This window comes from Sparus aurata, chromosome 19 (genome assembly GCF_900880675.1).
Source record: "Sparus aurata chromosome 19, fSpaAur1.1, whole genome shotgun sequence".
NCBI lineage: Eukaryota > Metazoa > Chordata > Actinopteri > Spariformes > Sparidae > Sparus > Sparus aurata.
Genome location: NC_044205.1, coordinates 6,903,447 through 6,925,505, shown reverse-complemented (window position 1 = coordinate 6,925,505; position 22,059 = coordinate 6,903,447). Strand labels below are relative to the sequence as shown.

The following is a 22,059-nucleotide window of genomic DNA, read 5'->3' as shown; positions in this document are numbered from 1 at the left end:
GTATGATCTGGTGGGAAATCTTTTTGACGGGATAATCATTAGATAATGTATTAGTTTATTATCATCAAGTTCCTTCTTTTTCCATCTGTGAAAACATATGAAAAAAAAAAATATTTTCTGTTTAATAGTTTCTGGAACTGAGTGATAAAATGTATTGCTCAAGAGGAACACACTGTTTTTGTAATACTCATTTTGAGAACATTTATTAAAACTCACCTGAAAAAACATGGATTCTTTTCGTCCTATTTAGGACATGGGATAGTCAAAATTGATATTACAAAAGCAAACACAAACAAAATAACTTTCCCAAAAAAACAAAAACATTTTGGTTTGGCACACCCCCTGAAAACATTTTAACATGTTTTCACAGATGGAAAAAAATATATAAGGAACACGGAAAGATCACCTGTCAAAACCTTTAGAAAATGGGTCACCAGAAGAAAATGTTTTACTAAAATATAAGGATCAGTCAGGACATCATGGCTTTGCTTTCAAATAGGTTTATTGAAAGAAATATTTTGAAATTTTATAAAGTTCAACCATTAATAATGCTATCACACAATCAGAACCTGGAGCTTCACCATTTCCCCTCCGACCTTCTTCAACATTTGATATGAATCATATATTAAGGGCTTCCAGAAGCACTCCATTGACCAGCCCACTGTTATAAATCTATGATTACCTCAGTGCTCCAGGGACTGCCTTAGAGCACACCCCATTAAAAATAAGAGCTATCCTCAACACACCTGTGAGAGTTTTTGGGACATCACAAAGCTCAGCGCTTTTCAGCCTAATGTGTTTAAGATATGCTATTGCTAACAGATTTGAACACGTCATGCGATGAAAAGAAAGTCGGATGTGATTCCAAAACTGTACTCAGATGTGTTGGTAACAGTCCTTCTTCAGAGCGTAGCCTGTCCCGCCTGGGAGAAAGCAGGGTTATTTAAAGTATTTTAGGTGCACTTGATTTAACTTTCCAGGCAGAAGTATAAACACAGCCCAGATGGGGAAAATCAAGCGCTCCTTGATATTTGGGAAATGGTTAACAGTTCTGCTCAGGACCGTCACACATGCATCACTCCGTTACAGTGGTTTGTAACCAAAGATACAAATATACAATATAATATTGTATCATCTAGGATTCACTATATTTGCAGCTATTCAGTACCCCTCTCTTCCATGACCTGGAAGTAGTATGTATATATATATGTATATATAAATATGACTCTCCCGTAACCCGGAAGAATTCAGTGTTTCACTCTACACACAGTTTGCAAGCATACAGCAAAAATCAGCTGCTTTGCACGTCAAACCCTCTCATTGCTGGATGATTTTCAGCGCAGCATGCAAGTAAAAATGTGCACAATATTAAAAGTCATCCTAATCACATTTAATCACCCTCATCATCACATCCATTTTTCACCATGGACAGCCTTATCCGCATCTTTTTTTTTTTTTTTTCAGTAAGGTGATTATTTCAATAAGAAATTGGAGCAGACTTAATTTAGTATATTTTCCTCTATAGTATTTTGCATTTCAAAGCATGCCAAAGAAATTTTTCAGTTTCTGCATAGTGCTGGCTATACGAGTGCCAAAGAGTTTGATTCCTTTACAAGTAGTCGAAGTTGGTATGTACAGGCAAGGAGTGACAGAGCAGATCCAGTGTTGTGTAAACTGTACCAAACCCCCCCTCCCCAAGTGCTCAAAATATCTACAAATACAGGACTCAAGTCTGTCGGAACTCATAGAAAGTTGAACAGAGCTGAAAAAAGCTCAGCGGTATGGAAGAGCCATTGGTGTGAAGGTGCGTGTCAGTGTGTTTGTGTGTAAGTCTTTATGTCTGTATGTGTGTGTTCAAAGGGGGAAAACACTCAAACCTCCTTATATAACCACCCACCCCCACCCACAATCACACCCAGTGCCCCATGTTCCCTTTTCAAAGTGCACCCTCTGCTGTTATAATATGCAGTATGCATTACATAAATGTATTCTCTAGCATGGAATATTCCACTAAGGTCTACTGTCACGTACAAGGTCAAAGAAGAAGTCGACGACAACCACATTCTAGTTTTGAGGTCATAGTTCTGAATGTAAAGATACAGTTCAGGCCACTAGGTGACTGTTATTGAACACTAACAACACTCTCGCTACAGTGTGTGACATGGAGAGGAGAGCCCACTTCTGAAACCAGCACGGCACTGGAAAAAGAAAAAAACACTCACTGGTAAAGAACTGGATGTTTACTGGATAGTGACTTGTTATCCTGGTGACCACAGGCAGAGACTGCTGAAATCTAGCTGATGGCGATGGGCGTGTGTGAGGAGTAAACCCGATAAAACATACCTAACAAGCAGATAGGGTTCAGTAGTAAGACGAACTCAGTAGGTTTGGTCAGTGTCAGCTTATCAACTTGGACATCTGTGATGCATTCACTCACGTTTAAAGGAAAAGTTCACCCAAGAATGAACATTCAGTCCACATCTTCTGAACCTTTCGTGAAAAAGTCAAGGTTAAGTTTGGTAGTACACAAAATATTTCTGGAGCTTCACAGCAAAACAGTGTCGCAGCATTCTTCTAAACAACTGAAGTAGCTGGGGACTTGTTTTAAAAGGTAGGAAAAAAAAAAAAAACGTTTAGCAAACCAAAAAAGAAAATGGATCCATAAAGTTCGTCTGGAATGATCGAACTCCTTAGAATCCCTGAGAACCCCAATTGATAGAAATTATGTTATTTACACCCTTTTTGAAGTCAAAATCTTATCTGTAGCTGCTAGTCTAAAAGTGTTAGCTTGCATCTTTTCATCTGAAGTGGGTACACAACTTTGGCTGCAAATCAAGGTTGTAAATAACATCTATTCAAATGAATTTGGGATCTTGGGCCATCCAGAGACTTGGATTACACCGGGCGAGCTGCATGTTTTTATCAGTTGTTTTTTAAAACCTCAGCTACTTCAGTTGTTTAGAAGAACGCTGCACCACTGCTTTGCTGTGAAAATTGAAATGTTTTGAGGACTACGAAACTTCACCTGACTTTCCATCAGCATGGGGGGGGAGGAGATGATGACTACATTTTACTTTCTGGGTGAACTGTTCCTTTAAGGGATTTGAGGAACTCTGCAACAAGCTCCAATACAGTACAGTGACACCATTCATCTGAAAGTAGCCAGAATCACTTCTCAAAGTGCCGAAACACCTTCACCTGTACAAGTATTCTCTGGGATTCAAGTTTTTTTTTAAATCGTCCTGATCATACCCCAACAATTATTTTGGAGGCAACTGTTAAAATTACCACAGTTGAAGTTTAAATCACAGATTACAAACAAATTAAAAATGTCAACAATGATTATTTCTGACAGTATTCACTTGATTTGGTTCTGTACTAAGGTGCACCTCTACAAAGCTGTGCACATCCAGCTGTGCAGTCCAATCAGTGCACAGGCAAAGACACTGACAACCACTGTGAAAACAGGCAGATCCTGCGTATTGTGCATTTAGGAATTGCTCGGTTTAGCGTGATTCATAATGATAATAATAATGTGTGCGGCTCACCGAGCGCTGACACACATAAATACTGAATAAATATTGAGAATTGTCGAGTGCTGATGTCAGGAGTATGAACAAAAGAACACAAGTTACACATGTTTATACAGAGAGCCTTCACCTGCTCTACCACATGAGCTGCTCATCAACCCAAGACAGTGACAAATCAAATACCACAGACAAACAATAATAAGTCTACAACAATAAATAAATACAATAGCTCAGACCAGCAAGCAGCAAAATACAATCGTCACAATCCTGCATTAAAGGGGACTTCTGCCAGAGTTAAGGTTCAGGATGTTCCTTTCTTTCCTCTCTTCTGATTGGTGGTTTTGAGTTCGGACACAAAGGAAAATGAACCCTCTAACATCAATGACACGTTCCTGAGTCTGTATTTAACATCTGCACTGTTTAAGAAATAAAGTGCTAAAAAAAGATGAACGGACGCGGTTAAGCTGCTACAAGTCTTAACTGTTTAAAGGACTATTGCACATTAACATGGTATGACTGCGTGGTGTGGTACAGGAGAGGGTTGTCTGTGTAATTTTGTGTCAGGGAAGACAATTCAGAGATTTTTTAATTTTTAGGTTCCAAAACTGAACTGATGAAGCTGACAGATTTTGCAGTAATAAAAAGTTGTTCAGACTCACTATAAACTCGGTCACCGCACCTGCTTTTATTATTTCATACATCTCTCCCTGCCCTGAGGTATCTGCACTCCACCCTAACACCGCCTTAACATTTAAAACTACATTGCTATGTATTCCATTTTTAGATAATGGTTAGTGAAACTTGGGGGGTGTCAAGTCCTCTCCAAATGCATGTCTTGGACACACACTTTCAATAATTAATTTGAAAGCATCACATCAAGACTTTGTTCCCGGACCTTTTCTCATCTTCAGCAACTCTTAGAATGTGAGGACTACCTTTCTCCTGACACTGTTGAATTAAAGGGGAACCAACCTTCATCTTCATCCTGCTCTCCGACCACCTACAGTGTGACTGCAATCAAAATAACATTCATAAATAAAGGAAATCACATCACTCACTATAAAGTTGTCAGCTCCTAAAAGCCACTTGTGTCTGGCGGTTGCCGAGGTGTTGCACTGCTTTGATGGGGCACAACTGAAACGAATGTGTTACATATGAACATTTTGTAGGAAGATCAAAGACGGATGCCGGGACGAAGATGTTCAGTTCATGGTGCTGTACCTTCCCTCGGGCTTGTAAACCGGTGTCACTTGTCAGGTAGTGTGGCGGCAGGCAGTCAGCAGCGCTTCAAACAGCAGGCGGTGTAATACCACTGCACTCAAACGAGCGAAACCTGAGCAGCGGTAACGTCTGATGCACCTGAACGCCTCTGTGCGATACATGGACAGAGTTAATCCTAAATCCAAGGAGTTTTACTAGACTCCATTCGCTTTTACGGTAAACTGGTCGATGCATGCATATTTGCCAGTCTGTCTCTCTGTGCAGTACATACGCTGCTGTTACTGATCATATCAATTAAGTGGTCGTATGGCAATCACCATTTGTGCACCGTCATACCTCAGAGACTTCGTGTTTGTGTCCTGCTTACATGACGTGACAGGATCGAATGTGTATCTGTGGAATTCTAATGAGTTCACTTTAACGTTTAATGTAAAGTATCCTGGGCTCACTGCTGTAGCATTGAGCATCCTCAGATGGCCTTCTAAATGTACGCAGTAAAGGGTTTTCATTTGTGCCGTCTAAATTTTAAACACAAACACTGAATCTGTCATCTGCCTGTTCAAACAAGCCGCGAAATCAGTTTGGGGCAAAGAAAAAAATAATGTGTCCAGAACATTAGAATCCAGTGATCCTCTACAGTGTGTGAAAGCAAACGTACTCTACGCCATGCTCTGCAGACTGAAAGACAAACAAAAGGACAACACACAGATAAAAAGCTTTGGACCTGAACCTATCACACACAGAATAAGATTAAAGCGCACTCACTCGTCTCTTCTTGCCAGTGTTTGCATATTGTACCATACACAGAATAATGGCGCATTCGGCTGGTCATTGTAAACTGGCAAACTTGTACATATTTACGTATCACATGACAGACCAGTACGTACAAGGTAAAAGCATTCCGGGTTCTTGCTCAGGTGAGAAAAAGTGAGGACCAATGAAATCTGAGGTAGCAAATTCAACTCTGATAAACTAGAATCACTCAAACTTTGTTTCCTTTATGCGTGTGCTTGGTTTTTAGGCGTCAAAGCAGGCCAGTATCATGTCACTGCTGACTTCATCACTTTGATAATCAAACACAAGTCATAGCTCATGGGATTAGCGAGCTCGGCTTCCTGCTTGTTTTAATATTCATAGTTAGCTGTTTTGGTGCTCTGTTCTTATGGTAATCCTGTAAGTTTGCCAGTTTACCTGTTTGGGACGCTGCCTAAGCATGCCATATGTTCTTCACTCACTAGCAAATCTGTACAATGTTTATGATAGGGCAGCTGATATGTTCATCAAGAAAATTCATGGCTTTTAACCCTCCAGTTCCCACCCCTGAGGTGCAAACCAGCCAATCCAGTGTGCTCTTGGGAAGGGGGAGCGTCAGCTCCGCCTTTTGGGGCAGGACGTCAGGGGGGAGGGAACCAATAACAGAACGGGACAGCAGGTTTCCTGTTAGGCCAGCTAACACTACAGTTTACCAACCAGTTTGTGAGTTTATCGGAAGCGCCACGGACATAGAGAAGAGAATAATCATTATATCAATAGGATCTTCAGTGCAAGACGTAAATGGCTACTTGTTTCGTCATTATTCTGTCCGTTGTTGTCTTTTCTTGTTCTCGTCAGTCATCCAACACTGGATACAGCAGTAAAGGGATTCTTCTACAGGTTAGCAGTCATTTAAGTGTGTGTGTGAAGGTGTGTCATCCTCAGTGGACAACAGAGAGCTTCAGATCAGTCTGTGTTGACCTGGACTGTGTTCATTAAGTGGCAGAGCTCCTCTCTGCTCTGTTTGTGGTTTTGGTTAAAGGTTGTACTGTTGTGGAGTCCAGAAAGCTCCAGATTTTTCCGGGGGGGGGGGGAGAGACTTGTGGAGGAGAGACAGAGAGAGGCCTCAACCATTTGTATGACCCTTGCCTGGCTTCGCTCTCTGTGAGCTGTGTGTCCTTCCTCGAGGTCAGAGGTGAAACGATGAATATACAGTAGCTGGGTGCCTAAAGGGTTTTGGTGGTAGATTCAATAGGTGCCTCTTGATCGCTAAAGTGCCACGAGGAACAGCAGGAACAGCAGAAACAGCAGGATAAAACATCTCTCACATTCTCTGTATCCCTCCTTCCATCCCACCCTCCTCCCCCCTTCACCTCTTCCTTAGCTCCCCCCTGGGTCGGAGCTGTGTCTCTGTGGTGTCCTTGAGTCCAGAGGTGTCTGTGGTTCTTGGAGGGACATCCTCCTTTGGGTTTCGGGATCCAGGGAAGATACCACTGTTCCAGCCACTGGCCCGGCCCCAGCCCCCATACATGCCCCTGAACCAAAGTCTAACGCAGCTCCTAAGCTCGACCCTACTGCTGCCCCGCTTCCTAAATCTAACCCTAACCCTGAACCTGAACCCACTGCTGGCCCGGAAATGACCCCAGTCCCCAGTCCCAGCTCCAGCTCCAGATGCTGCCCCAGGCTGTCGAGTCCAGAGGGGCTGAGTGGAGCCTGGCTGGTGTTGATCAGAGGGGGATCCTGGGGCTGCAGAGAGTCTAGAGACTTGGCTGGGAACTCCTCAAAGTCCTGGGAATCCAGGATCTGCAGTGACAGAAACCAGGAGGTCATTGGTATTTGTTGCTACAACTGGTATTCTTATCATTTTTCATAGTCAAATTTCAGATACAACTAATCTTTCATGAATGTTGACCTCTGTGTACCGCGGTTGACAACGAAAAAAATCAATTTCAGAAGCAAACCTTTGCATCTGAGAGGCAGGTGAGAATTCTTTTGTTCCAGTGATCCAGTCTGGTCTAAATTATTTTCTCTCCTGCCTTCATGATCTGGTGAGAAGTTCCTAAATGTTTTTTTTGTCCATCTGCGAAATCGTGAACAAACTTGTATCCAGAGAGAAAAAAACCAAATGAGTCTGTTTCACACATGAAATTATTCTTTTTTTTTCTCATATATATTTTTTTTTTTTTTTCAAATGTTTTCACAGATGAAAAAAAAAAGGAACTTTGAATGATTTTCTGGATTTTCAAGACATTTGCCCACGAGATCGCGAGTCATAAGTATAGGAGAGAAAATAACTTTGATCAGTCTCAGAAACTGGATCACTAGAAAAAAAAGTCAGTTTGGCTCCTCGGTGCTTGTGTCACAAAAACTGTTACCAAAAAAGCTGCCATTTTAATCAATTATGTTTTTGATATGTAAATTGATTTTCACGAGGTTGTTTATAGTTTATTGAGCTGGCGTGATAAAATGGATCTGTATATACAATACGAACATGTGCTTGTGTTTTGTAGGTTTATTGTTCTCAGAATAATTAATGATTTTAAACATTTGCTGTACATCAAATGACTGTTGTATAATAAACCATTGTATAATGAACCGTTAGTAATGGTTAACTAGTTGCAAGGAGGCCATCAACAATACCTAGATCTGGCCCATAATATCAACCGATGCCACACAGTCACATGTATTGATATCTATCAACGCAGGAATCATTTGATTGCTCTTTGTGCTTCACCTGTGATAGCGATGCCAGGGTGTCTGTGTCCAGAGGTGTAACAGGCTGGACCTGTCTCTCCTCTGGACCTGGTCCTGGGCTGGGACCAGGGTAGGGTGAGGCCTACAAGAGACAACATCTTATTTGTCTGGAGGAAGCGCAGCCTCCTGTCTATTCATAGCGCGGGTCAGTCTCTGACAACAATAGAAAAGTGTTGTTCATCCTGCCTCCCGATGTTAGGGTGACTTAGTCTTTCTCAGAGACAGATGCTCGCTGTCACAACCCCTGCGGAAACCAGCCTCTACGTAAATAGCCTGTGTGCGGTGCATGTGTGTGAGTGTGTGTATAAGTGTGTTACTACCTGAGGTGGTGATGAGACAGCGCTGTAGGCAGGAGGAACCAGAGCCATCTGTCTCTGCAGCAGCTGCATGATCGCTCCGATGTCCGTCGACATGCGACTCTCCAGCCTGCACACAGTGTGTACAGATGAACAACTGACATTTATATTCTATATATTTGACCCTTTATTACATTGTGTTCATTTCATTAAAGACATAAAACTGTTGTTTTTTTTCTGCTGACATTATCTGGGACCTTCAGTTCTCCGCACTTAAAATAAATGGATAATTTTGTATCATAAAACAAGATGTGGGGAGGCTGTGGCTCAGGAGGCAGAGCGCGTCGTCTAGTGATCAGAAGGTCGCTGGTTGGATTCCCAGCCCCCCCCCAGCAGCATGTCGAAGTGCTGTTGAGCAAGATACTGAACCCCAAATTGCTCCTGAAAAGCAGTTGGCCCCTTGCATGGCAGCTATAGAAATACAAGACCATCTACCATTATATCAGTTAAAATACAAGCAGACTGGCAGAGTTAATCACTTAGATGTGGAGAGAGGAAAGTCCGATAGAGAGAGCAACCTTGGTATGTAAGTGCAGTAGTTTCTGTAAAATGTAAGACAGTAGTTCTGAAGCTTTTTGAGATGCGACTCCCCAGAAAAATCAGTCTGATCAGATACAACGCATTTAGTTTGAAGGCAAATTGTAGCTATTCACCAGTCCGAAATATATTAGTTTTTGTTTTTTTTCTCCACAACCATCTGGTGAGCCCTGGAAATTAAGTCCTGACCCCCAAGTTGACAAACACTGATGTAATGGATGCTTAACAGGCAGACTGCTGGTAGCTCTAAGTCATTATGTAGCGGCTAATTGCTCCCTCCACTAGCTGCTGAGAGGCTGAGACAGGGAGAATCCACACTGTGTCTGACGCGCCCATTAACCACAACATCCACTTGTTTCGCTTGACGGGTTTATTAATAACATCCAAAGAAAACAGAACCCGGCTCTTGCAAAAGGTGAACATAGATGTGAGATATTATTAAGGTGTGCGATCAGGCGTGCGGCCAACAGGAAATGTGACCCCGAACTCACCCCCTCTCTCTCTTTCTCTCTCTCTCTCTCTCGAGCATGCAGGTGACAGGTGAAACAGGCAGACCGTCCCCATTGGTCCAACCCACGTGACGTAACACCACAAGTAAAATAAACAATAAACACATCTACATCAAATATATGGCTCCTACACATTATGTGCCCAGATCTTAGCAAGACAGTCATTATGACTCATGCCTGGTAGCCTTGACTGCTAATTAGCAACTGCTTCTTACTGCTAGTAACTGTGTGTGCATCACTTTGTCTCCCCCCACTTATATTAACTTTCTGTTCTAAATATTACACTTTTCCAAACTTCGTTTTGCTGATGTTGCAGTTCTATTCCCGTCCCGCTGTTCCTGTTATCTTTGCAGCTGTAACAACTATTTTCCCCAAGGAGTCCACAACTTTATCTTATTACTGAACAATTATCTTGGTCTGCAGTCACCCTGTGGAAATAGAGAGAGTGTGCTACACACATATAGGAAGTTTAAGCACCAAACCTGCTGGCTCCTGTCTGAGCCTCTCATCCAGCTGATCAGGTCTCATTCTGCTCATTTCTTCTGCTCCGCTCAGCTTTCTGCGGTCCCACCAGAGACTTCACCGTATGCGCAGATGTTTTCACTGGTGGGAGGAGGCGCTCTCTCCTTACACACCACTACTCTCATCCGGAGAGTAGAGCGCATACACCTCTACCCTGCTGACACATCCTATCCACACCAGAGGCATCAAGTCAATCACGCGTTAAAACTCTGAGCATTCAGCTGGAGGGCGCAGCCAGCCTCCGAGCGATGCACCAAAGACACAAAGCTTGTGATCTCTACAAGACCTGACAAAGGAGGCTCATCCACCTAAAGGCTACAGGGACGGAAAATATCGCTTTTTTCCACTGCGCTGGAGAGAAGGGCTTCCTTCAGAGGCAGCCAGGTAACAGAAGGAACGCTCTGAGACTGTCGGGTGACTCAAAGTGTCAGAAGACTGCAATAGACTTCAATACCGTCATCCTTCAACAACTGTTTGATACAAAACAAAACATATTTAAAAAAAGCAGCAGCAGCCAGACCATCACACACACACACACACACACACACACACACACCTAGAAGCAGTCGTACCTGTTGAGCTGTTTCTGCAGCAGGTCCAGGCGTGTGTCCAGCTGGTTGCGCTGCTGTCGGCTCAGGCTGTGCAGCGGGGTGTTGAGGGGAGGAGGGGAGGCCAGGCTGCAGCTGGGAACCTCCTGGTACTGACCGCCCCCCCGGCTCTCCCCCCAGAAGCTAAAGATGTTGGACACACCTGAGAATGCACCTGGGGGAGAAGATGACAGGTGGAGGAGGAGACTGTGAGTGTGTGTTGCAATCCAGCGCTGGGCAGGCGCCTCTGTTACAGTTCACACCGTGTTGTAGTTTACCTGACAGGGCGTTGCAGGTGTTACCAGTCTTGGGGTCTCCATCACCCTCAGTGTTCTCGTTGAAGTTCATGGCCGGAGCCTGAACCTGCGGGCTCTCCATCATTACCGGTGGAGGGGCGAGTCTGGTCACAACTGCCCCCACCCCCTATAACAGGCGTAGACGCAGGGCATTAACACCACCTTTTATGCTGCGATCCATTGTGTGGAGCTGACACGCAAGGGTCGGTATTCTCCGCATCTGCTCGGGAATACAACTTAAAATCAAAAACGGCGACTACAAAGTTGTAGCTGCATGTCTCCCGAGTTTTCGACTTGGAATTCCAGCTTGGACGACCGCTCCGTCGCACTTTTCCACGTTGGAGCTCGTGTTTTCCTGAGATCCGAGTAGAGCGCATCGTTGTCTGATGGTGTACGACAACAATGGCAACCACAGAAAAGCTAGCATTTCAGAATAAGTCATAATGAAAAAACTGCTGTAATACCTCATCGCCACTGGAGTGTGATGACACTGAGCTTCGGTGCGACTCCCACTGGCGCGTGGGTGCCTCCTCCTCTTTTTGGTTGTTGCCCGCTTCTCTCTGTCTTCGTCTCACAGACTTATGAGACTTTTTAATTTCTCCGGCGTCTGCATCGTCTGGACAGAGGCGTTCCGGGAAAGATCAAAGAAGGGACAAGGCTGGTCAGTCCAGGCGTTTTACTGGAGTTGTGTAACCATTCAGACAGTCAGGTCAATTAGTCTTTTATGTGACAACAAAACAAATGGTCGAGGCGAGAGACGAGCCGGTAGAGGACGGGTTACCTTTTTCTGTACGTCTTCGGAACGATAACTTGCGTCTTCGTAATTTGTTGAATCCCCCGCAGTTTGAGTCGTCACTGCTGGGAGAGCCAGGGATCATGTTCGTCTGAAATGAGGATCAGATAATCTTTATTCAAGGAAAACACTCCGGGGATGTTAAACGCAGCTGCAGTAAGAATCAGGAGCTCTTTACTCTCCTTCATTAAGAGGATTAGGATTCACTCGTTGCCGATTGGCTGCCTAGTTATCTGCTGATGAGTTTTGTTTGCGCTGACGTTTTTTGTTAACTCACATCTCTGAGGTTGAAGGTGATTTCCAGGTTGTTCCAGAAGTTGTCTGCGAACTCAGGATACATGTCCAGCACCTCCAGGACGTCTTCTCTGAAGATTTTATGCAGGTCGCAGTAGGTTAGAGCCCTCACGTCAGCGTTGGATTTGCCTGGTCGGGAGTACAGGTTGATAGGCTCACCGAAGATGTCGTTCTTCCCTGGGGAAAGAGAAAAGAGAGAACAGCCTTTATGGATGAAACATGTTGTTGTATCATCAGTGGCAAAATGAACAAACCAAAGTGTAAAATGAGGTTGTTTTTTCTCCCACTAACAGGTCACCGCCCGAGTGTTTTAGAGCAAATAATATACTGTGTTATTGATTCATCCATTTTTTGAATTATTCTCCTGTTTTGGGAAATACATTCAAAGCTCACACTTGGTGAGAGGCGAAGTAAACACTGAACTGAATCTACACCGGGGTGACAGTCTATGTTTACCAGCAGATGGCGCTACCAGCTAATGCATATTTCACCCGAAAAACAAAAAGGAAAAAACAAAGGGAGCTGGACATGAAACAGGACTGCCACATACTTTTTGCAGTCTAGATTGATATGAGATGCAGCTAAGCAGCCCTGAGCTTGCCTGGAATGGACCAAACATAGAAGCTTCGGTGCAAATGTTGATACTGTTCTTAACAGTTTATACTTCCAAGTAATGTCCTGCAAGAGAAACAATTCCAGATGTTGGCACCTTCCTGGTTCAAATTTAGCTTCTAGTAACCTAACAGAGGCTCAGGTGTCAAACCTTATTAGTTAAACATTGGCCAAATCCCAATGTTCACACTCGGTAAGGGGTTTGGGGCGCTCTCACTGTCAAATCAATTGTACCACAGGGAGTTAACCAGTTCATGGTTACCGCTGTTGCATTAAACCCAGGGTTATCATGGCTTACCAGGGAAGCCCAAGAATGTAAAAGCCAAACAAACAAAGAAGTATTAATCAAGATGATAGCGCTCTTGAATATCTGATTCATTTCACTGTATATGATACGTTTTTTTACTCACAAGCAGGAATGTTCTAAATCACGACCTCACGCCTGACGTTTTCTCCCAGGACTGATTCTCTACTTAAATCCCTCAGTTTGTTTCCCTGAAACCTCTGACTGAACAGGGTTCCATTTGTGTGTATGTGTTCTTCTGTTTCTTAATTTTTGTTTCATGTACTTTAAAATGAACAAGGTGAACTTAAATGTCACAAACTGCTGTTCCATTTCTCTTTACTGCACTTTGGCCCCTTTCAGCCTCTCCTACCGAAACACATCAGGGTGGGGACGTTGGGATCGGGCCGTATATTGAAAAGCTTTATATACGTAACGTATGTATGTTTTGTACCCAAGATGGCCACCACCACGTCTCCTCTCAGAATCTCTATGGATCCCCTGGATATGAAGTAGAGGGCGGTGAGGACGTCCCCGGCGTGGACCAGCGTGTCACCAGGGGGTGCGTGGGTGGTCTTGAACTTCATGGCCAGCGCCCTGAGGCAGCCCTTAGTGGAGCCTTTAAAAGCCTTACAGTTCTGCAGCAACGTCCGGTTCAGATGGAGGCAGATATCCGCCTGGAGACACTCTGGGAAACCTTTCAGCACCTGGCGGGGGGAGGGAGGGAGCGAGGGAGCAGAGGAAGGGAGGAGACAAGGACAAGCACGTAACGAGAGATATAAAGGGAGGGGAGGAAAGAAGGGAGAAGGAGAAAACAGAGGAAGACAGGAGGTGAGGAAAAGTAACAGGGCGAAAGAGTTGGAAGAGGAGAGGAGGGGGGGAAAAATTAGGAAGGAGAAAAAGTGGGATAAAGACAGAGAAAGCAAATGAATTGATAGAGAAAGGTCACATCAGTATTGATACAGCCTATTAGCAGCCGGTGACAGCAACGGTGAGTCAAAATCATTAAGCTCATGTCGAATAAATGTCCCAGATTATGGCTGCTTTAAAAGAAGTAATAAAAAGTGGAGCCATTACTGTCTTTACTGGCCTCATCCCTACTGCTGAACACTCTCAGGACGTCAGCCTTTTACTGTTTTGACGCCACTCCACCAATGAACTCGACCGTATTGCCTATAGATTCATCAGGGGTATTGGTTCTAATTCAATCTTGTATTATTTTCACCTCTAACTACAAGAGGAGCATCAGCAGTTTGGATTCTTACTCAAAAAAAAGGCACAGGGAGTGATTTTTAAAGCTTCACAGCAAAATTCTTTCAAACTGTATTTCAGGCGGCGGACCGGAACAGAGTCAGCAGGCCCGTGGAGGGTAATTAATATGAAGAATTGGTGCAGTTTTAATGAATTCACTGGAAGCATGGGAGGCCCCGGCTCTTTTATGCAGCAGGCTACGGGCTTCTCTTGTAACTCTCTGGCTGAGCGCACGGAACAGAACTGTACCTAAAAACACCCACGCCATGTTTCTTCCTCTCCATTTCTCTCTTTTTCATCTGCTTCAAGCTACTTTCTTAATTTCAGCCTTCACTGATCTCCGTCTTCATCTCTCCATCAGCCAATATCTTTTCCTCGTTTTTGATATCTCTCGCCTGCCACCTCGGCCTTAAGTTCCTGAGTTACTGTCTCTTTGCGGGCCTCATTTCTTGTCACCACCCCTTTACCCTTTTACTCCAGTGATCACACGTTCTTTCACCGCTCTCCATCTCTCCTTAAAGATCTCTTCCCTTCAAACAAACCTTTTCAAAGGACTGGTTTGGGGACAGTCAAACACACGGAAAACTTGGGAAATGAGAGGACATTACTTCCTCGCTGGGATCTGAATAATAGCCTTCTATTACAACAAGCGTTTTATTTGATTTGTGGGACGTCAGGTACAACCCTAAAAATGTGCTGAAGTCAGATTTTACAGGCCAGCTGCATCAGGTGTTCTTTTGGCTGCAGCTTAATGTTGCATTTAGCTGAACTGCTGACTTTAAAAAGTTACACTCTTGTTGTTCACATAAATGCTGTGATATATCACTGTAGTCTTTGCTGTGGCTACTCCACTGTGCGAAGCGTCTGTTTAGTTTGGAAACGTCATGTTTTTACGGGCTTTGTTTACACAGCCTCCGGGACATTTTACTCTTTGCTACGGCTGTGACCACATACACACTGGTCACTATAAGTCTGGCATTATGCTGCCTACTAAAGGTCAGCCGGGTGTGTAGGTTTGGTGTCAGAAGTAAGGGGACAAAACGGATGCTATGCTTAATATAGAACATAAACACACACCCTGCATTTATTTCAATTTAAATCATCCAAGAAATCAGCAATTTTTTAACAAACTGGTTATTGTGTTTAACATACAATGACATATGTGCCATGTTAACCTTTGTGTAGTTAATGCACTAACTCCTCTTACAGCTAAGGTTGGTAAGTGATTCCTGATGGATTTTTTCTCACATTTGTGGAAAATGTCTTAACATCCTGATAGCAATCAATGAATCAAATGTTCTAATGAATCATTAAGGAAATCCAGTATCTGTGGCTATCGCAGGCCTATAATAAGCCCGTCCATTCAGCCGTTTCATTCAGCCCAGATGAAATACTTGGACAGGCTACCTGTCTGCCTGCACGCACTCTTACTGTGCACTTGTCACTCTATACTTGCATGCTAGTTTGACAGGGGTGAGCACTAACAATAGCCATGCTTGTGGCTTACATCCACGATGATAACGTTAGGTGTTTTCTTACATGTCACACATGATGTGATGTTAGTTGGATACGGGTGGCAATTAAAACGATGCGCTGCGCTCACAGTACACAGCAGCCACAGACTCTTTCACAAGTAACAAAGTCAGCATAAAATATACACCGAAAGCAGTGACTGTCATGCTGGGCAGTCTTTTCGGCCTGAGGTATGTTCGCGACGCTATTTTGCTAGTGTTTATATGATTGTGGCCTTTAAAGGGATATTCCGGTGTAGGTTTAATCCACGGTCTAACACACCGTGAAACTGTGTTAGACTCCCTCTTGAGAGATAAAGTTTGCAGACCGCTAGCTAAGGTAGTTTTAGCATCCTCAGAAACGACCGCACGGCAACAATACATTGCAATAAATGGGTCCAAATATAAAACCGCCATCAAAAAGCCCTGTGAGTCGATTGCCGAGTGCAGTAGAGTCCCGCAGCAATGATCGTCATTGAGCTGCGGAACTCTACTGCACTCGGTAATCGACTCACAGGGCTTCCCCACAAGGAAGGCTTCTCGGGTGGTGAGTTTCGTTTATATTTTCCGACAAATAAGGCAACTATATCAAATGTTTGATGCCTCGAACTATGTGCTGGGACCCTATTTCTAATGTTGCTGAAGTTTGGTGCTGTTCTGAGCATTATTTGTGGCTTTTTTTGATGGCGGTTTTATATTTGGACCTATTTAGTGCAATGTATTGTTGCTGTGCGGTCGTTTCTGAGGATGCTAAAACTACGTTAGCTAGCGGTCTGCAAACTTTATCTCTCGAGAGGGAGTCTAACACAGTTTCACGGTGTGTTAGACCATGGATTAAATTTACACCAGAATATCCCTTTAACAGAGATGTTCATTCACACATTTTTTAGACTAAAAAAGCTAATAGGGCTTGTGGGATGTTGTCAACTAGCTGCTGCACACCTCTCCCAGCCGGCCAACTCGAGCTATAGGGGTAGTCGGTGTCGCCGCGCCAGGCTTGTCAGATGAGAACAATGTGCTGCACTCACAGTGCACAGCTCCTGAACCTGTTGTTCAGCAGCTAACTCAGTAGCACAAAGCAAGGCAGGGTCGCCTTTAAAACAAAAGTATGTTTTAATGACTAATCGGCTTGGGTTCATATGATACTGGCATTTAACAGAGTTGTTTTTGGATGTATTTGAGTGAAAAAGCTACGAGAGCTTGTTGAACGTAACAAACCCCCCAAAACCGGTAGACCACATTGTGTATAGCCTCAGATGCAAAACACTTGTTGCCCCCTTCTTTGAGTGACCAGTGATAATTGCAGACAACTAAAAAAAGAGTGACATTTTACCATTTGTTTTCTCGTCTGGTCTAGCGGCTGGAGAGTAAGAGGGTTAACTGAGAAATATTTCAATGAAAAAACGTTTACAAAAATGTACGCCCTTGGATGAAGCACTAAACCCTATTTGCACTTCCGAGATCCTACAGGATCCCTGTAATTCAGTTTAGAAATGACCAATGTTAAAAAAAATATGTTGCTAATATGTCTTTTGAATAGTGTAATAGAAACGTAGATAAATTGGTTTTTTGATGGATGGATGCTGCAATAACTTCTCTGATTCTCCATCTAAGAAGTTTTTCCAACCCTTAAATGAACAGAAAACACCCGCCTCACCCACTCTCCACCAGCATAAAAAATTAAGACCAAACATGAATGATGCAGAAATCTATCAAAGGTTCTGACATACACATTCAGGCTTTTCAATTTGGTCGTTCTCAAGGAATCTTATTCTCTCTGCTTCCACTGAACTGAACACATCTGAGCCCCATCGAGCTGTGGCTGTGCTTCAGCACCCAAAGTCAATAACACAATAACCACGAAAGAACAGACCTTTATCATAAATGTTATCGATCTGTGCAAGTGTCTGAGGAAGTTGCACATTTAGGTTGGAGGTCAGCTGCAAAAGTGCAACCTCAGAATAGATTCAGAGTACTGCTCATCAAAAATGATACAACAGATTTCTTTCTTCTACCTCCTACTCTCATCACAGCACTCCCACAGCCATCAGTACCTCATCAGAGCCACATTATTATTCCCTCCATCCTCATGAATGAAGGAGGTCACAGCTGATTAAAACAGTTGTGGACACAGGCAGGGTGTACTTCACACTATCATACTAATCATGACAGTAAACAATCCATAATCCGGACTGCTCACTACTACACTGCACTCCACTGGCCCTTTAAGACAGGGAACATAACGCGGGAAGAGGAGGGGGCCCCCGCCAGGAAAAAAACATTCCCATGGATGCTTGTCAAATTGGTTTCCTCTCCACCTCAATGGCTCACTTATTGCACGGAAATGAAACAAGATTTCACTGATGAAATATTGTGTTTGCGCTGCGACTTTCTTCCCAAACAGAGTTCCCCTGTGCTTCTGTAAGGCCTCACAGACAAATATGAGGCACTGTACTCAGAAGAGTAATTTGAAAAAATAGAACTTGGATGCAGAGGAGGCTCCCTGAAGTAATGAGCAGAGATATTTTTAGTAAAGTGCATTTCTGAGCAGAGATTATGAAACAGCTAACAATGCAGGGAAAAAGCTGAAAAGCTGAGGCTGAAGGAATACCAATAGTCTTGAAGCAATTTGAGTTGTCAAACAATAGCTAAGCGCACACAAACAGAGCCGTGTGTGTGTGTGAGCAGCACAGTCCTATACGCAGTGACTCAGGTTGAGGTTGACCTGTGTCCCACTGTGTGTGTTTCAACATATACGTGAGCATGAGCGTGTGTGAGTGAATGCATGCGAACACACTGACGAAGGTCCATGCATGTAGCAAATATTTTACCTGTCTCGCTGCACATTATGTGTGTGTTTGTGTGTGTGTGCATGTCATTTCTGATACTCACATCCTTCCTACTTTCTCTGAAGGTGTCGGACCATGCATGCTGAGAGCAAGTCTTCCAATCATCCTATTAATGTACAACGCAGGCTCAAAATACTCCTCCCGTTTGTGTGTATTCATGCGCAACACTCTAACATTAACAGACTAGGTGTACACTCCCACACACGCGCTCACACACAGAGGATTTGGGTGCACGAGGATCTGTACTCACAGCGTTCATGTCGATGCCGTTGGTGTAGGACCAGGCGTGCTGGAAGTACTCCTCCAGCCTCTGCCTGAGCGGGTTAGGGATCTGGTGGAAGCGGATGAACTCTCTGACTCTCAGCATCTGGGTGTGGTAGCGGGCCGTCCCAGAGTACAGTCGCTGGATGATGGCTGACACGTTCCCAAAGATACTGGCGTACATCAGGGCTGGAAGCGGGGGAAGGTGAAGGCAAAACAACAAACAACTTAAATCACGGTATGAAATTAGTGTCACGATTATTAAGACTCAGCAGCCTGAGAGTGAACCCGGCTCGACACCCAGCTGTGACTGGACACGAACCACAGTCAGTTTGGCGCCATGAGATACAGTACAGAGGTGATTTACAGCAGCTCTGACCAAGACTATGACTCCATGTACGAGAAGACATGGCAGGTGGGGACAGGAGAGAGGATGGAAAATGAGTCGGATAACAGCAGCGGGCGAAGATGATTTGTAGAGCACAGGTATTTTATTTATTTGGACCAAACCAGAGGTGACTGTAGAAAGACAAACCTTCAAAGACTTCAAAGAGTTTATTTTTTCTTTTATGTCAAGCATGAATGAAGTTATAACGGACGTTCAGAACGTCTTAGTTCAGTAAAAGAGAGAAACTTAAACTCAGAAGCTTTTCAGTTGTAGCTTTCTGTTAGGTAAGGAAAACAGAATTGAAATTTTGGGGGTTTATTTTGCTCATGAGCACTGAAGACAGAGCAGGAGTTTGACTGATCCAAAAGAGTTTTGTCCGTAGAGGACAGAGTGTTTTGTGGCGTATCCTTCACGATCCTCTCTGTTTTGTCCCGTTGTCATGTCTGATTCTGCTAACCTCTCAACCTCTGTCAGCTCCCATCACTGTCTACATCACTCGCTAAAACTGCTGTGTGTGAGTACTATGTGCAATCTTTGCACGTGGGTGTCACAAGGGACACGGCTGATTTCTAACTCTGATATATACGTTTCACAGTGCTGGTTGCAGTTTCGCAGTGCAATTGCATTTCAGAGCAACTTAATATTGTTCTTCAAAGTGCAAACTGTTCTTATTATTTCCCGGCCAAGCAAATATCAAACTCTCTGGAGGAGGAATGGAGCCAAAAACAGCCGTGTTGAATAAGTGCCTCCGAGCCTTTGATTTCAAACCGTGACTTCAGTGAAACACATATTGATTTTTTTCAGTCGTATTTCATAAGAACAACAAAATGTAATATAATTAGCTGCATGCTATAAACAGCCATCACTCGTTTCTAGTCACTTTGTAGACTGAGAACTTCCTTTAAATGACCTATTTATTTTTCCTCATCCTATGGTTTGCCTGATCAGTGAGCTGCAGGGCTCTGCCAGCCTGCGGAGGTTATTACTCTGGAGAGAGGGCACTGTGTTGATAAGCATGGGAAGGGATATTACTATCCCTGCTGATGAATTTGATTAATAAATCATTAAGTGATATGCTTTCAGAATGAAACGCATGATCTATGGCTCTGTCCAGTCACTGACTATGAAAAGAAAAGTATGTTAGAAAAGAGAAAAATGTCATCTTAGTGTTTTTGTCTAATTGACACTATCTGATGGAAAGTAATCTCTGCTGTGCTAAGGTCTGCAGAAAGGTTTGAGAAGAGCTGGATGAGGGAGCTATCCAACAAATTCTGTTCTACGAAATGTTGTGATTAAATAAAGGACAGACTGAAAATTCAGCCATCTCCCACATTGCACACAAGCAAAACTTTGCTGAAATCCATACTGTGAAGTGTTGATTGTTTCTTTTAACTTTCTTTGGCCGGATCACAGAAATCAGCAGAAATACACGAGGCGAGTAAAGATAGTGGAGCAGAGAAAAGAGGTGAGAGTGAATGAAGATGGTGGATATTGCTACAACAACTAGAATGGTAGTGGATAATGTCCAGAAGCTATGATGGAGCCTAAATGCAAACCTAGCTGGATCTGATCTCACATTGGAAGGATATAAGATTTTTCTCCTGTGGTCTATGTCAGCATGTATCAGGGAAGTTTGTCTGTGCACCAAGCTATCGTGAACACACTTGGGGTTTTCTACTGGCACATTAAGCTGTGCCAAGTCCAACCGCGCTACTCCGATTTGAGTTTCCATTATCAGTTGTGAGAGTGCCAAAAGTTGTGAGCCGCGCTTCCAGGCGGGCTGTGGTGATGTTCCGCGACCATGGCCAACCCATGACGACCTCCCTCTCCCCCTTAAACAAGCATGGCTGTGTGTGTATAGTCCACACTTCTTTTGTAACTTCTTACGGAGTCTCTGTGGTTTGAAGTGTAGTGTCTCTCCAGTGTACCTGTTCATGCCCTCAGATATCTTTCATTCTACTGTTTCATAGTATTCACTTACAGCTGTTTTGGGGGTCCTGTTACATTACTGCCAGTGAAAACATTTCTTGACTGTGCTGCTACGTAATTATGGGGGACTTTTTTTTGTGAGTAATTTATAGGAAATAAAACATGTTTACCATTGAATTATTGGCAATTGTTTAATAATGCTGTGGGTGAAAAGAGTATTTACAGACACTCCTTTGACCAATATTCAAGAGAAACATGTTATCAGTTAAAGACACATATTGAAGCAGGTATCCCTGTTGTAACAGAAATGCAAATCACCGCTGCACTGGGTTGATGTGCCGAGTCAAACCGAGCCAGCACACGTGTATGGAAACAAAGATACTTGTTTCACACGTTCTTCTGCCCTGGTCTGAAGCCAAGGAACAGTTACTTTAACCATGGCATCAGTACTTACATCCTATGAGCATAACGCAGATGGAGAAGATCTTCTCAGAGTTGGTGTTTGGGGACACATTTCCAAATCCCACACTGGTCAGACTGCTGAAGGTGAAGTACAGAGCTGTGACGTACTTGTCTTTGATGGAGGGTCCTGAACCTGGCGCGGAAATTTGAAACAAACATGGTGAAAAGGTTCCTCTCTTGTCAACACAATGACAGAAAGACACTGATGACCATTCAATAATCAAAATAATTTTAAAAAAGCACATTCTGTAAGTTGCTTTGGACAAAAGCGTCTGCTAAATGCCCTAAATGTAAATGTATATATTTAGATTTTGATGATGCATGTGTTTTTTTTTTTTATTCATTAGTTTACAACTGAGTA

At 43.5% G+C, this 22,059-nt stretch overlaps 1 protein-coding gene across 3 annotated transcripts in view; it reads right to left on the bottom strand.

Moving 5' to 3' along the window:
* Positions 1-484: 484 nt before the first annotated feature.
* The window catches only part of kcnh2b (potassium voltage-gated channel, subfamily H (eag-related), member 2b), a 262,371-nt gene continuing 240,796 nt past the window's right edge, over positions 485-22,059 (bottom strand). For 2 of the 3 annotated variants that reach the window (XM_030398671.1, XM_030398673.1), the window contains 11 exons: positions 21,691-21,831; positions 18,909-19,108; positions 13,502-13,754; positions 12,136-12,329; positions 11,847-11,949; positions 11,530-11,681; positions 11,048-11,192; positions 10,755-10,944; positions 8,579-8,684; positions 8,239-8,340; positions 485-7,307 (listed from right to left, as the gene is read on the bottom strand). In XM_030398671.1, the coding sequence (XP_030254531.1) occupies positions 6,885-7,307; positions 8,239-8,340; positions 8,579-8,684; positions 10,755-10,944; positions 11,048-11,192; positions 11,530-11,681; positions 11,847-11,949; positions 12,136-12,329; positions 13,502-13,754; positions 18,909-19,108; positions 21,691-21,831 (2,009 nt within the window). In that variant the 3' untranslated portion in view covers positions 485-6,884. The remainder of the gene's footprint in view (positions 7,308-8,238; positions 8,341-8,578; positions 8,685-10,754; positions 10,945-11,047; positions 11,193-11,529; positions 11,682-11,846; positions 11,950-12,135; positions 12,330-13,501; positions 13,755-18,908; positions 19,109-21,690; positions 21,832-22,059) is intronic. The other variant, XM_030398672.1, reaches the window with a different exon arrangement.